This window comes from Polypterus senegalus, chromosome 10, assembly GCF_016835505.1.
Source record: "Polypterus senegalus isolate Bchr_013 chromosome 10, ASM1683550v1, whole genome shotgun sequence".
In the NCBI taxonomy this organism is placed as follows: domain Eukaryota; kingdom Metazoa; phylum Chordata; class Cladistia; order Polypteriformes; family Polypteridae; genus Polypterus; species Polypterus senegalus.
In genome coordinates this window covers 150,264,771-150,282,348 of record NC_053163.1, presented here as the reverse complement: position 1 = coordinate 150,282,348, position 17,578 = coordinate 150,264,771, and the positions used below count along the sequence as shown (strand labels likewise).

At 38.6% G+C, this 17,578-nt stretch overlaps 1 protein-coding gene across 1 annotated transcript in view; it reads right to left on the bottom strand.

The window, feature by feature from the left end:
* The window catches only part of lmnb2 (lamin B2), a 34,590-nt gene extending 23,021 nt beyond the window's left edge, over positions 1 to 11,569 (bottom strand). Inside the window, exon 1 of the mRNA XM_039767058.1 lies at positions 11,082 to 11,569. Within this exon, the coding sequence (XP_039622992.1) occupies positions 11,082 to 11,303 (222 nt within the window). The 5' untranslated portion in view covers positions 11,304 to 11,569. The remainder of the gene's footprint in view (positions 1 to 11,081) is intronic.
* Positions 11,570 to 17,578: the final 6,009 nt, after the last annotated feature.

Genomic DNA, 17,578 nt, shown 5'->3' with positions numbered 1-17,578 from the left:
CTATATCAGTGCAACCATCATATCCACAAAGAAGCTCAACTAAGACAAAGAGTAAAATCAAAAGTGGAGTTCAGACATGAATATATTATTGAATTATGTACAAGGTTTAAAAGTTGAATGGTCGCTACGTGAAATAATGTATGAATTTATACTTGGAAGACCTATAAACACTCCAATTAGTAAAGAAGGTTTGTTTAAACCGAGGAAAATCTATTTATATCTATATCTATATCTATATCTCTCTCTCTCTCTCTCTCTTATATATATATATCTATATATATCTCTATATATCTCTATATATCTCTATATATCTCTATATATCTCTATATATAATTCACTAAGGGCACGCACGACAGTGAGCGCAAGTAAGACAGAGCCCCGCCCGCCAACTTTGATCCTCCTACCGCGTCATGGGATACACACGACAGAGCCCCGTCCGTCAACTCTAACTCTCCTCCCATGTCCACCCTCAAAACCGGTCCTGCCCACACGCAGCCAACACGGCATTTCTCGTCAAGCATCTGCAGTACGCTTAATTCACTCAGTCCAATCCAACAGCAGCTGTACAAAAGCTTTTCAGGGAAAACCATAGGCAGAATTTACGATGCTACAATGCCCCGACATGTCACACCAATGTTGCAGCGATTTTCGTCGGAGAAGATGGCGAACCGCCTGCCGAAAGGGACATTTGCATCTCTCCCATAGGCAACTCCTGTAAACAGATTTCCACTCTTAATATGAATTGCAATCCTATGGTTTACCCACTTTTATTCCCTTACGGAGACATTGCCTGGCACAAAGATTTACAACATGTTCCAGGTAAAAGAACCGCCAAGCGAAGAAGGCTTACTCAATGCCAATTTTACGCGTACAGATTAGCAATGAGGAATATATTTAGCATTTTGCACTCCAGCGGTGAACTATTCCAACAGTACGTCGTAGATGCGTATGTTAAAACAGAGGGCGCGCGACTCAACTATCTCAGATTAGATCAACAAGATGTGTGTGGAACAATACAAAAGACTGTCAGACACACTGCAAGCAAACGCTGAAAATAAAAACGTACGTGTAGGCAAAATGATCATATTACCATCCACATTTCCAGGAAGTCCAAGGTACATGCAACAAAACTAGCAGGATGCCATGGCCATAGTATGTAAATTCGGATAGCCTCATTTATTTATCACGTTCACATGTAATCCTGCTTGGCCAAAAATTCTACATGCACTGTCGGATACCCAAAGACCGGAGCACAGACCTGATATCCCAATGCTGTTTACTCTTCACAATAATTCTAACAACCAGTCTTCAGCCACGGTCAGTTGTACGTGGCTTTTTCTAGGGTTAGATCTTAGATCAGCTATTCAAACCTGCATCTTTCAGTTCTGAATTCCTTTCTCACCGTTTTCCGTTCCTAATCTTACACCACCATATGCTACGGCGGGCTTCGGCTGGTTTGCTATATTCTCCAAAACTAAGTTGAACCTAGTAAAAAATTTACTTTGAAACATTTTAAGTTGATGGTATATTTAGTGCTGGGCGGTATGACCAAAATTCTATATCACGGTATTTTTCAAAATTGTACTGGTTTCACGGTATTCAACGGTATTTTTTTTCCATGCATGAGTTAACATTTTCCACTGCTATTACTGCAGTAGACTGGCTAAGAATAACCTATTTCACTGTCATGAGCATTGTACAAAAAAACATTTTAATGTGCACACAAGTATTAATAAAGGTTTGTATGGCCTCATAAAGTGATAGTTTGCAAGGAGGGGGGGCACTAATGAAGAGAAGGAATCACATTGCACGACAGTTTGACAACAAACCTTTTTATTGAACAAATTTTGCAAGCGACTTAAACAAAAACTTTGACAACATATTGTCAACCATCCAAAGAGGCATTTAGACTTAGTACTGCGGCGTGTGAATAAGGCGCTGTGCCCACAGAGATGTATTTTTATAGGCCGGCAGGACAATGGGGAAGCAAAAAAGAAAAGATAGAACACAAGGAGGTTAAAGAAGGGAAAAGGCAATTATGGGAGACAATCCAGACACCAGGAAGGAGAAGGCAGCACGAGCTGGGGCTCCGTGAGGGAGCGCAGGCTGAGGCGATCTAGGGGCTGGTTCATCCCACTGACTAAGCGAGTAGAGTGGTGCAAGCAAAATTTAAGACCTCCCAATGCATCTGAGGAGCGACTGAGTGAGAGCAAAGGAAGATGGGAGGTGTGCCGACCTCGGATGGACTAGCTGCGCAGTGTGGCGGCAGCCAAGACAGGAGATGGCAGAAAGCAGTTTGTGCTGCAAAGGCTTAGCCGTGGAGACAGGAGGTGGTATGCTGTGATCGGGCGAGGAGAGAGACTGCATTTTAACCTCTATTTTAACGGATTTATTTATCATGGATTTTATCCCCACATTTCACTGGTTTTACGGATTTGCTATTTATTTGGGTACTGTATTTTTCTGAACACTGCACAATGGACACTTTTGGTTTTACTTTTGACTGTTTTTAACAAAAGCACTTGAGCACTTTCCACCATCCCCTGTTTTCAATGAGATTTCTCAGCTCATCTTCGTCATAACTATCGATGTTGTTGGTTCAACAGACACCTATGTGGGAAGAGGGAATCTGTAGGGGACCAGCATCGTCACACTATTGCACAGTAACCAGGTACATTACACAGTATTGAAAAAAAAAAAATAAAACAAGTTCAACTTGGCTTGCAGTATTATCCAGTAGTATAGAAACAGTAATCACACATATGAACATAATGGTCCACATCCGAACTTTTAAAACCAAAGTATCTTCAGACAACAGACACAACACCTTTTTTCATCAAAAGTTCTTCTGTGTCATCATGTTCAACTTTATCGTCTGCTACAGCTTCAGTTTCGGAATGTTCTCTGTCCATTTTCACTACTCAATACCTCCTCTAACGCATGTACACTGTTGCTTGCCTGTTTAGCGGTGCAGCAGTGAAAAAAGTCCCCCCTTAAACAGTTTCCCGTTGCGCCTCGTTCCGAATGTTGTTTAGGCTGTTCAAACCGGTGTTCCGGTATAAGAAAACTCCATATCATAAAAAAAATAAACGGTTTTTGGTATGAACCGGTATACCGCCCAGCTCTAGGTTTATTGTTCGCATAGTCATGTAGTTTGGAATATAAAACCGGAAAATGGTGAGTTCTTAATTGTTGAACACTATCAAAATTAAAAAATAATGACTGCTGGCAGATACATACGGAATATCACATTTGTATGGGTCAACATAACCACCATCATAAAAACAGATTGTGCAAATGCAAAGACACAGAGTACTGCATTTTACACACTTTTCAGCAAATGTAATATTTGTGTGACTTAACCAAACACCAGAAGTAAGGCACTGATAAATTTAGTGTTTATCTGGCAAATATCTAGGTTAATAAACTGCATTCATAAGAAAATAAGCAAAAGACTATGTATACAGTATAGTATATAGACATTACATCTAGTATTTCTTAAGACTTTCAAATTGTACGTTAACAGTTAATGTTTATCGTTTCGAATATAAAGATAATTAAAACACATTTAATACTTTTAATTAACCAAGTATTTCAACGAACAAATCCCACCATTGGGCAAGGGGAGACCAGATAGCCATTTGGAATTAAAATAAGTTAAAGGGTGACCAAGAGTACTGCAGCAGGTAATTACGCTTTAAGTGCAACATCTTTCTAATTTTGCTGTGATATATACATAGAAAAATATATATAGAAAAATAATTAATAGACTTTTATATACAAAAGCAGTAACAAGTAGTGAATAATGTGTAAATAATAGAAATAAAGTGTACAAAAGCATTCCTGACATCTTGGTGACCACAGATCGCATTGAGAAAGTATCTTGAAAGAATGTGTTTTATAAGCCTAGATACCTTTCAGTGATGACAATTTTGTCCTCCAAGAAACAACAAAAATACAAATAATCAACCAGTAGATCTGTAACTGAGACCTTGTGGGGTACTTACAAATTGGTGTGAAGATGGCAAAACTTTAATCTTAAAAGACGAAAAAAATGATTGGTTGTTCTAATAACTATATTAGTAATTTCGCAACTAATTTTAACATGGAAGCTATCGGGTTCTAATGTATGTTTAATACAAAAAGTTGGCATTGGTCCCCCCTAAAAGTTAATAATCACCTAATACAGCAAGAACTTGACCTTTTTAATAGGGGAATACTAATCATTTTACTGAAGTTCCTAATTTAAACTGTACATTTATATGCTATTGTAAAAACACATTCACAGTGTTCACTATACATTCACCTTTTGTTTATGATCACTCTTTCCATTTCATAAATCTGTTTAATTCAATCCAAAGCATCACACTCAAGATGGACTACTGAATATTTTGCCAGTCCCACGACGACATACTCTGCCACTCGCTCACACTGTGCCAATGACCAATTAATCACAACATTTTTGGGAAGGAAGAGAAAGTGCAACTGACACAAAAGGGTTGAAGTTGTAGTCTGACCTACTAGTTGTGGACACGAGGAGGGCTGCCAATTTATTCTAGGACACATGCACATTCACTTGTATAGGACCAATAAAACTAAAATGTGAGGCTCTCCCTTTCATTCGTTCCATTTAGAAATACAAAGAAAACCAATAGCCACTCTGGGCAGACTGTGCCTGTCAGACTGGGATTTAAATCCAGGATTCTGAGGCTGTAAGGCAGCAGTACAAAACTCTGCAATACTGATAATCAAACCAAGTTATAAAACTTCCACTGGTGGTGAGGGACACTGGAAAGCGTGTTATATAAAAGATGAATGAATCACCTACTGTGATCTGTGCATGCAAAACTCAAGTACAAGCAATTCCATATTAAGAAATAGTCTTCACATTTTCAAATATGTTTAGTTTGATCTTTCAATCCACTGTATGCAAGTTTAACACCAAATTTGAAAACAAGCCAAAAAAATATGGGAGTTGGGCCTCTATAACCTGGCACTGATCCAAACCAGGAAAGGCACTCAATAGGCCAAGGCCTAAGCTGGGGAATTCAACAGACAAAAATGAAAGCCCCACCCAAACATTAATACCAAAACTGAGAATGACACAATCCTGACTTTAGAATAATTACCTATAGATGATTATACCAGAAACAAGTCTTACGATTGCAAATGATACAAAAAACTCATTTTTAACATTTGAAAAAATAAAAAAACTTCACTCTGTATCTGTTTCTTATAACAAAGAAATCTCTCTAAAGCAAAGGGAACAGCAGAGCCTTCTTGTTAAACAAGGAAAAAAAAAAAAAAAGACGATAAAAAAAGGTTATGTTTAAGTATCTATGGAAAAGTTTTACAATTTTCTACACATTAATGCCACCTGTTAGACTCTAACAACACTCGAACAGCATTCTTATGAAAACTCTATAAAGTCCACTGGTAAGCACCCGAAGTACAAAATAAAATTAATGATTTTGCTAATTATTCTCCCCCATGAGCAGGATAAATAAATATGATTAACTAAACTTAAATGTTAAATTTTTGGTTATATATGATACATGGTTTTCAACTCCTTTATTTATTCTCTATTATAACTGCAGGATTTTTAATTAATGAGAAATGTCCATTTTCACATGGAAAAAATGTTATGAAATTTAAATCTAATCATTCTATAGAAATAAAACAAAGAACACATTGGCCAAAACAAGATAAATACCCAGAATATTCAAGTTATACTTCAAACTTGAAAATTTATTCGATATATGTAAAAGTATGTAGAGGCAAGGGTAATAATAGATAATAATTCACTTGTCCCAATAACAGATGCTTAAAGAGCTAAAAGACGCAAAAGTTTCATAGCAATCTAGGATATGCCAGTATGTGTAATACCCTCTAAAGAATGTGTGCCCAAGTGTCACCTACAACCTAAATACATGCCAAACAATGAGAAACCAGACACATGTTTGTGATTAAAATAATAAAAGTTTAACTTGAATAATCAAAACCAGGTTTTCTCCAATGTCTTGCAGAAATGCATGTCATACCTTTATACCTACAACAATGTGCTTTGAAACTGCCTGCCTTGCTGCGACTTTGACGGCTATTCTTATCTTTAGTCTCTGGTGTGTTTGTCCATCCAATCAACTGCCAAACCCACTTTATCCTGAGCAGGGTTGGGGTTAGCAACTTAGCATCGCCAGTCCACCTAAGCTGCATGTCTTTGGACTGTGGGAGAAAACCAACATGGATTTGGAAGGAAGATGCAAACGCACAAAGGGAGGACCTGGATCTAAACCCCTGTTAATCATGATATAAATACAAGGACAAATAAAATGCTCTCTATCTAGTTAGGCTAACCAGAGACTCCAAACTTTATATATATATATATATATATATATATATATATATATATATATATATATATATATATATATATATATATATATATATAAAATCCTAATTTTTACAGGTAATTCTGGGTTGAGGAAAGTGGTCGGGCATAGGTCGAAAGTTATTCTAGCAGATGATAGTTTGGCCTCTTTGGCAGGCGTGGGGGATGGGATGGACTTTGAATTTGGCACAGGGGAAAACGATATATATATATATATCTATCTATAGATATATATATATCTATAGATAGAGAGAGATATATATCTCTCTCTCTATATATATATACACACACACAAGTCTCTGACTTAAAGCTTAAATCCGAACAACATACTCAATCTCTTTTCGTTGTTCCGTTATTTCACAGAGTAATAATTTCCGTTTGTTTGTGCCAATGCGATCTTTACTAACATTTTTTGAGACTTTCGAATTTCAGTATTTTCATTATCTCTAACCTGCTCTGAATTTGTACCACACCACCGTTTTTGAACCTCGACGTTCTACTTTGTCATCTACTCTTTGTATTTTATGAGTGTCTGCTTAGAATTCCAAGAGCTAAGCTTAAAAGATGTGATGAGGCGGCCTTCTGCTGATATGCACCTAAAATCTGGAATAGCCTGCCAATAGGAATTTGCCAGGCTAATACAGTGGAGCACTTTAAAACACTGCTGAAAACATGGCTTTCTCATAACTTCATTTTAGTTTAATCCTGATGCTCTGTATATTTAATTATCATAACTATTCATGGTGGCGACAAAATCCATACTAACCCCTACTCTCTCTTCTGTTCGTTTCCCGGTTTTCTGTGGTGGCGACCTGCGCCACCACCTCCTAATCAAAGCACCGTGATGTTCCTACATTGATGGATTAAAGGCCAGAAGTCCACATGACCATCATCATCAAGTCCTTCCATGAGAACCCTGAATACAATGAGGACTGATCATTTATGTTAAGTAGAACGCCTAGAGGGGGCTGGCCGGTCTCATGGTCTCGAAAGCCCTGCAGATTTTATTTTTTCTCCAGCCGTCTGGAGTTTTTTTTTGTTTTTTCTGTCCTCCCTGGCCATCGGACCTTACTTTAATTCTATGTTAATGAGTTTTGTCTTATTTTAATTCTTACTTTGTCTTTTTCTCTTTCTTCATCATGTAAAGCACTTTGATCTACACTATTTGTATGAAAATGTGCTATATAAATGTTGTTGTTTTATTTCCGGCCCTGGGCGTGGTTAAATCTCTTGGCATAAAGTCTCATGAAACTTGAAATTCTCTCTCTGAAAAAGTCACATCTCGTCCCAGGATTTTTTTTTTTTTTTTTTTAAAAAACACACATACATATACATATTTTTTTTTAAATGCTGTTATCCAACAAGCATTTAAACTTGCAAAACTAAAATAAATGTTTTAATCAACTTTTTTCTTTTACCCTTTTTTATCTTATTATTTAATGCTTTGTATGTCCTGTATTTTTCTGTTTAGTGTTCTATGCAGAAAATATTTGCATCCAATGTTACATATACCCTGCTATTTAACTGCTTTGAACATGTGAAAGGTACTATATAAATAAAACATATTATTAACTTTAAAATAATGACTTGATTTCACTCTTCTACATCCCAGGACTCTCGGGCATTCAATCCTACTTCAGAACATTTGCAATTATGAAATATAAACTTGAAATTGTACGCAGAAAAATTCATTAAGTCCCAATACAATAAAGTGCACTGATGCATCTGGAAACATTTTTGCAGAACACAGCTATTAATCTATACTAATAGTAATCTTCCACATTCAAAGTTGCTATGCAGTGTATATGTTGGTTGTGTATTATCATTAAGGTTATTGTGGAAAATGTTCACACACACAGCAAAAAAAAAAAAATTTATTTATTTTTTTGAAAATGTAGTATGCTTCCATAAACAAAGGTCAGATTCCTGTTGTATATACCCGGTGCCACCTTTTTGCATTGAACAAATAAGAACACAATAGTTTACAAGTTAACATTAGTACATTAATACATATTAAAGGGATGACATATTCGACTACTGCACCCCAATTTAAATTAAAGTTTTTAAAGTACAATTTGAAAGTACCCAACATAACCTCAGTTACAGATCTACTTATTGATATATGTGTGTTATTTCTTATATGACAAAATTAACATTAAGCTAATTTTGTCAACAGTGCTGTAACACTGAAAGTTGTGATTGACAATCAGATCCCTTCAAGATCAAAATATTGACAGTATAAAGGCATTTTGAAAAGCAAGGGGATAATCAAAATATAACAGACTTGATAGATTTACAGACAAAAGTCAATAAGAATTGAGTATATCATGCCAGTCCTGACGAGGTGCTTACATGAAAAGTTTAAAACACGGATTTGCAGTTGCTGTTAAATATACACTTGTTAGTGGTGTAATTAGCTGCCTAGCCACCCTATTCCGCAAGTGCTGAAATACTAACTGCAACAGCCCTGCAACCCTCTGACTGCTCTAAGCTCATAGCACTAATTAAAGCCAATAAAAAGGGCAAGAAGGCCAAATACCAGATGTATTAAATCTTTATCTCATAATCTGAACATCAATAAAGTTAATGGAAAACCCTTTTATAGCATAAAACGAGACACAAAGTTTCATTAACGACACATCCAATCTAAAAATACAAATAATAAAATTGTTTTGAGAAAGCACACAGAAGAGGAAATGTATCCAAATGACATAACTTAAATCAAAAATAAATGCAAAGAGAAAATAATGTATGTCATTAATTTGCTGCACACTTTACCTGTTAAATTGTGCTTTTTCTGTTAATTATTTATAACCAAACTATGCCTGAATAAACAACTTCAACACCAGATGATAAATGAGTATAAAATTTGTCAGAATTGCTAAATTATTTCAAAACATACCATGCCTGCATTGTCCCATATATTAGATTATGTGATATAATGCAATATCCCAACCAAAAATTCAAATCTATCATCATTCAGAAAAAAAATATCCACAGGAATTGTGCCAACTGTTGACTGAAAGGCTGCTCTATGTGGTATCTCAAAAGGCTAAGAACTGGGAATGGGACATGTCTATGCTTTAGTGGGTTTAATAAAAAAAAAAAAAAGTCCGGCACCCAGGCTCAGTGGAGATTTTTGCATGAATCAACTCATGTTTATTGTTAGATATACATAGCAAAATATTGTCTAAAGCACTGTGCTCCTGGTCAGTCTACTTCAGGCAAAATATCCAAGTTAATGGACCAGTGAGGGTTCATAAAGTATACTCAGTATTAAGATATGAAAAGCTAATGTCAGCTGAAATCTAACAAATCGCCAGGACCTGATAATTATCCTCGAGAGCTTCAGGAAGTGCCTATACACGTACGCCCGTGGCACATTTTTTCGAAAATCTCTGCACATTGCGGAAATTCCTTAAATGTGGAAACTAGCAAGTACTATCCCATTGTATAAAAAAGGTGTTTTGGCTGATCTCTGTTCTGCAAGCGTTTAGATACTAACTCCAATAGCTTATCACCCCTCTGACGGCGCCATTCTCGTCACACCGATCAAAGCCAATCAAATGGGTAGGAGGGGCAAAAACTGATTGCGCTTAAACACCCAGAGATATTAAATCTTATCTCATGATTTGAACATCAATAAAAGTTAACGTAATAACCCATATGCGGGTTCAATACGAGACGCCAGATTTTTTTTAATGACACACCCAATCCAAAAATATAAACAAAGAAAAAAAAATAAAAACAAACAAATGTGTATACAATTTTCCAAATTATGGCAGGGACGATTACAGGGCACAATCTGTTACGGATTGGACCAATTTAGAATTCATCACCTAAACAACGGTACTGTGGGTGGAAACCCGCCAGGAACAGGATGAGATCATAAATCATAATCTCTTAAAACTGGCGATGTAAAATACTAAAAAGAATAGTCCTGATCACTCACAAAAACGTCTTTCCAACCCATATCTAGGGAAGGCGACCAAGATCTTGATACTTTGACACAAATGAAAAGAAAAACAAATATACAACGAACATGCAAACTTGTACATAGTCATTATCTCTTTAGTTTACGGCATATGCCTTATCGCTTAAATTAGGCTTTTTCTGTTAATCTTCTGTAGCCACATTACATTAAAAAGTGATTTTGAACATGATAGTTCGCAACAGTAGCAAAATAAAAACGTAAAACTTATCCCAGTTAAATTATTTCAAAACGAATACGTCTGCCTAATCCAATATATGATTCTCAATCGAAAAACAACTTAAAAAGTCACAGGATCTCCATAGGGATCGTGCTAACTGTTGACGGGTAAGAGGCTGCTCTCTGTGATATCACGAAAGGCGGCAATAATAAACTTAACTGTTTGCCCATCCGTCAAGCCGCGCAACACTTTTGCTACGATCACCGAGTTTTAATTCACCTTATCATTTACGTTTTCGTAAGCACGTGCAACCACCGCCTTAATCCGATCTGGTTCACTGAGAGTTAACACCTCACAATACAAATCGACTGCCGTCCCCACAAAATGGAGCGAAGCGTGAACGACTCGTCGCGCCTACGCCGTCAAACGCTCGAGTTTGCAAACATTAGGCAGTCCTGAAGCCGGGCATTCCGCTGAGGAGGCACGTGGATTTTCCCCGTTATTTTAATAACACTTCTCTCGGTTAAGAGCGGCCTTCTTACCTCGCGTGTTGTCACCTCCTCCTTCTCGGACACCTTCACCATGAGCCGGTCATTCTCCAGTTCCAGAGCCCGCACACGGTCGATGTAAACGGCCAGACGGTCGTTGAGGTGCCGGAGCTCCTCTTTCTCCTGCAGCCGGGTGATGCGGGTCGGGGATAGTGGGGTGCTAGCGCTGCTTGTCCGGGGAGTCCCGGCAGAACGCATAGGGGTAACAGTCGCCATCACACACACAAAAAGCGTTAAAGTGTGAAAAAAGCCCAAAATTCACTACTTGGAAAATACTCCGAAAGCCGAAGTAAAACAATAAGGGACCCTCCCGAAACAAGTGCCCCAAATCAACTAAAATAACCTTTCGGCGTTTTGTTTAAGCCGTGCTCGTTTTCGCTCCTTTCAGCCTGCAAAAGTGGTTTTAATTCATTCAGCGCCTGCTCGTGCTAAAGAGAGCCCTCCCGTAGACTAAATGCTAAAAAAGAAAGATGGCGGTATCAACGCAGCGCGCGCCAAAACGACTTCCGAGCCCTGGGTGAATAGGGGAATGCAGCAGTGACTTATGGGAAATGTAGTTTCATTGTTAAACCGCAGCGAGTGAATGGTGCTCTTCCGTTTGAACAGAAGCACGGTTGCTTCCTGGAACACAGAACATGTAGAAAGCAAGTCATATCTTCAGATTTTACTTGGATTATTTAATACTGCTTAACATTTATACGACTCTTTTGTTACAAAATGTTGAAGTAATGTAGAAGGGTAAGGGGCATAAAGGAAGCTTTATTCCAACTGAAGAAAAATCTTTAGGGGTGGTAAGCGTGCTTTTTGTTCTTCCCCGTTTTGGATGAATTATGGTTGCAGAGCATACCAAATTATTAATTGTAGGGGTAATTCATAACTTGTTTGGGCAGTAAGAACAATGTAGCACTTTGTGTCCCTAGGGGGATAACCTCAATAAATAAATATGCACTGAATGAGTAAATTCTATGGAACACTACTAATAGTGGGTAGGGCCTCCTTTTGCTTGCAGAACTGCCCCAGTTTTTCATGGCATGGATTCCATAAGATTCCTTTGAAATTTTAGTATATGCTAACTTGATTGTATCATGCATTGTCTGCAGATGTGTCAGTGGCACATTAATGCTGCAAATCTCCCATTCTACCACGTCCCACAGATGGTATATTAGGGTCAAATCTGATAACTGAAAAGGCCACTGAGGACCACTGAGCTGATTGTCATGTTCATGAAACCAGAGGGAGAAGAGTTTTGCTTTGTGACATGATGCATTATCATGCTAGAAGTAGCCATTAGAAGATGGAATGTGGCCATGAAGGGGATGCACATAGTCAGCAACTATACTCAATTTAGCCATGTCATTCAAAAGATAATAGACTGGTATTAACAAGTTAAAAGTGTGCCAAGAAAATAGTACATCATTACACCACCACCAGCCGCAGCCTGGACTGTTGACACAAGGCAGGTTAGGTGCATGGATTCATCTTTGGCCCCACCATCTGTGTGCTTCAGCAGAATTTGAGATTGATCAGACCAGGCCACATTATTTCAGTCTTCAACTATGCAGTTTTGGTGAGTCTCTTTCTACTCAGCTTTCTGTTGTTGGCCGTCAGGAGTGGAACCTGAGGTGGTCTGATATGCATTTCTGCTTACCACAGTTGTACCACAATGGTTATCTGAGTTACTGTACCCTTTCTGTCAGCTTGAACAAGTCTGACCATTCTTCTTTGACCCCTATCTCATCAACAAGGCATTTCCATCCACAGAACTGCTGCTCACTGGATGTTTTTGTTTTTGTTTTTGCAGCCATTCTGTGCAAACTCTATAGAGACTATTAGAAGGAGATCAGTAGTTACAGAAACACTCAGACCTGCCTATCTGGCACTAGCAATCATCCATCCATTATCCAATGCTGTGGTTAATATTGCTGAGATCATTTTTTCCCCCATTCTCCTGTTTGATGTGACTTGTCTCTGCGTGGTTTTATGCATTGCACTGCTGCCACGTGAGTGGTTGATTAGATAATTACATGTATAAGCTTTTATTCCTCATAATTTGCTCAGTGAGTGTATACTAATACATTATGATAAACCACAAATCTCTCTCAGATTAATACCAGAATAACTAAACAAAGAAATTCTAACTTGACTAAAGATTAAAAGAGTGGAGAGATCTCAAAGAACTGTGAATTAGTCATGTCTAGGTCCTAGCAACTCAAAAACATCCAGGACCTCAGCTCAGTGGAGATTCTTGCATGCATCAAGTCAATTCAAGTTTATTGTCATGTATACATGCAGTTCAATATTATCTGAAGCATTGTGCTTCTGGCCAGCCTACCCTAGGCAAAGGATCTAACTTAATGCAGCAAATAATGAATATTGAGGGTTAGAGTTAGTGGAGAGTAAGCCCAGAACTGGGATACCAGGATCCATCCTTGACCTCCCAAGTGGTCTTAGAAGTGAGTATCTGATAACTCATGTAGTCCAGTCAAATTCTGCAATATCTGTTGGGATAGATCCAAACATCCTGTGCGGAGTTTGCATGTTCTCCCCGTGTCTGCGTGGGTTTCATCCGGGTGCTCCGGTTTCCTCCCACAGTCCAAAGACATGCAGGTTAGGTTGATTGGCAATTCTAAATTGTCCCTAGTGTGTGCTTGGTGTCTGTGTGTGCGCCCTGTGGTGGGCTGGCACCCTGCCCGGGGTTTGTTTCCTGCCTTGTGCCCTGTGTTGGCTGGGATTAGCTCCAGCAGACCCCCGTGACCCTGTAGATAGGATATAGCAGGTTGGATAATGGATGGATGGATTAATGCAGCTGTGTTTTAAAAAGTAAAGAGTATTCTACCAGTGAGGGGTGAAGGGTAGGCTAAACACCATATAATGCTTATTGTCATATGCTAATTCTGCACTTATGGGATTTATTGATAAGAGGAAATGAGAAAAGAGAGAAGTCAGGGGAAGAAGTTTGTTTCTTGGTGCAACAAGGATTGTCTGCACCTTAACATCAGCAAAACCAAGGAACTGCTTATTGACTTTCACCGCACCAAAGAGGAAATAAGTTTCCTTCACAGGATATCAGGGTTCAGCCTTAGAGGCAGGATGAGAAGTGTACATTTTCAGGAGTAGCTCAAAGTAGAGCCGCTACTCCACCACATCGAAAGAATCCAGTTGAGATTATTTGCTAAGGATGCCTCCTGGACACCTCCCTGGGGAGCTTTTTTGGGTATGTCCATCTGGGAGAAGAGCTCAGGGCAGACCAAGGACACACTGAATAGATTATATCTCTCAGCTGGCCTAGGAACACCTCTGTATCCCCCGAAAGGAGAAGAATGAGGAGGTGGCGGGGAAAAGGGATGTCTGTACATCTTTGCTTAGACTGCTGCACCCGTCACCTTAGTTAGTTAGCCACACTTCTATCGTCTTCGGTGCTGCGTCCCCCCCACTTCTCTCTATCCTGTGCCACTCCCTCCATGTTTCTTCCCCTTGCTCCTCTGTCCCTTGTTTCCTCTATCACCATATCCTTCAGTTTTTTTCTTGGCTTTCCTGCTCTACTCCTTTCCACTGGAAACCATATTTCCACTCTTCTTGCTGTCCTTGAGTCATCCAAGTGCCATACATGTCCTATCCATCTTATAATTCTCGATACACCTATTTCGCTCAGCTCCATTTGACAAGTCTTTTCTCACAAATTCTCATTACAAATTGTTTTTGGCCATCTTATTCCCATAATGTATCTGAAGCGTCTTCAGTCAAACACGTCCAGTCTTCTCTTAATTGCTTGTCTAAATGTGCAGCTAAATAACCCCAAGACCTGGATCTGGATAATTGGCAGAAAATGTATGGATGGATGGGCATTCTGGGGTACTATGTGCTGCTTGAATTGGGGAAAAAATTAATATAAATGATTTTACCATTATGGTGCATCATAACAAAATGTGAACAAGTGAAACAGTCTGAATACTTTCTGAAGGCACTGTTAATCTAAAGCTTTATCATTTCATGTATTACCTTTCTGTGTAGCTGAATTCATAGACTCATCTTTATCTACCACTAGCTGTTCCCGCGGATCCGCATGTGTAGTAGTGAAACAGGACAAACTTTAAAAAAATCAATAAACAAACAGGTATCGCTAGCAAAGCGGAGGCAAGGCACCCTCCAAAACGTTGCAAGAGGTAGACCGACTCAAACGGAGGCTGGCGCGTGAGTGAATAGGGCCACTCCCGACGTCACGCTTCCACCTCCCTTTGGCCCGCAGCCTCTGTCTCAGATTGGCATGAATAAATCGCTCCTGCAAGCGAACTATGATACCTAGTGAGATGAGAGAAGTCACAAAATTAACCAGAATGTTCAAGCAAATTATAGAAAAAAATCTGATCTAAATCCGTTAAGTAGTTCTCTCGTGAAAAGCGGACAGACATACAGACAGACAGGCATTGGATTTTATATCTATATATACATATATATATATTATATACTGTTATTTGGTGTGCTCGCTTTCAATCTGCTTATTCTGTATACTTCATGTAGTCACTCCATATGTGTCCATCTACAACAACAACAACAACATTTATTTATATAGTGCATTTTCATACAAAAAGTAGCTCAAAGTGCTTTACATACTGAAGAAAAGAAAAATAAAAGACAAAATAAGAAATTAAAATAAGACAACATTAGTTAACATAGAAAAGGAGTAAGGTCCGATGGCCAGGGTGGACAGAAAAAACAGAAAAAAAACTCCAGACGGCTGGAGAAAAAAAATAAAATCTGCCAGGATTTTCCAGGACACGGGACCGCCCAGTCCCCTCTGGGCAAACAGGCCTCATGGTTGAGCCTAAAAAAGCAATTTACATTGGTCCCTTTATTAACTTTGATTCTCTGGCCAATAAACAAAGCTGCTTTCTCCTTTTTTTGTTTTTACTCTTTTTAATACTGTAAGAATGTGGCTGCAGATTGCTAAATTTGGCCAAAACAATCTAGAAGTTCCTCTCAAGCGCCTCAAACTGTGATTACACTAGATGACTTGACAGAAACTGGTAAGCCACATGGCCGTTGCTTTCTTAAACGAAACATCCCTGTGAGTGGTGTGGTCTCCATTTAAGCGCCTCAAAGAGTAACAGAAAATCAGATTTACACACGCAATCAACCGCTCCATTTCCTCCAAGCTCCTATACAAGATATGCTGCTGAATTTCTTTAATGGAGGTCTGTGAAGACTTACTCTGATAGAGGTTACCGTTTAAGTGGCTGCTTTCTACCATTCTTATTCCATACAGATATGCCTTGTAATCTTTTTAGTTAGCCAATAAAGGGTGTCATTTTGCTTGGCTTTTCTCTAGATATATTATGAGATGACTGGTTTTGGAGGTTTTGTTGTCATAATGACCTTGTGGTAGGCTGTGCTAGACTTGATAAGTGTGAAATGGACTTGCTCACAAGCCCCTGAAATCTTGAAATCAGAATGCAAGATGGCAAAGCTGCAACCGTATAAGCTCTGTCTTGATGCATGTGGTTTAAAGATGCTAATTAATCGTGTGTGACATTTCAAGAACCAGCTTTATGGTTTGAAAAGGTGGGACTATGAGGTTTACAGTGGTTAGCCTTTTACACGAAAGAGCTGAACGAGTCTGCATAATCTGAAAAAGATCAAAGTCAACAGAGCTGGTGAGTTTTGACAGACTAGCAGAAGAGTGATGAAGAGGAAAGGATGTGAGGTCTGACCATATAAGGCTCCTCGAGGGGAGACTCTGCCAGCCCGCCAAAACTGACACAATTAGATTTCACGATGTGTAAAACAATGAGGGCACTCATGAGTTGCCTGTGAATCCAGAATAATGAAACATATTCTGACCAGGAGACAGTGTTGGAATGGAAAAAACAGGCAATGAATGAGCTAAAAAACAAAGCTATAGGAATGATTTCCTTAAGATCTTTTTAGTTTCTTCTAGGCAACAATGACATCAGAAAAAAACAAAATGGAGACATGTTCTTATGTTCTTTTGTCTCATGCTTTTCAGATTTTATATTTTTTTGTCGTGAGAAAACGATACCCTGGTATTCTCACAAGTTGTCTCCTCTTACGTTTCAGCTAAGATCTCAGCAAAGTCATACAAGGGGCTCAGATCTTCCAAGTAATGTCTTCATATTTTTTTTTATTTGCAATTTGAAGGTATTTGCATATGTGCTCAGTAATATATGGTGAAATGTATTGACAATTGTTTGTGGTAATAAAACACTTTATTAAAATTACAAAACTGTAGTCCTGGCTTCTGTATAATACTGTTAGTCTCTTTAAATTATATTGCTGCGCTCCAATTAGATCACACTTATACCAGGAGAAAAGGGTGGCATAGTGGTTACAACTTTGGACTTCAAATCCTAAGGTTGTGGATTCAGATCCCACTACTGACACCATGTGACCACAAGCAAATCACTTCAGCTGCCTTTGCTCCAATGGGAAAGCAACAGAAATGGAACTGATCGTATCTCAAATGTTGTAAGTCA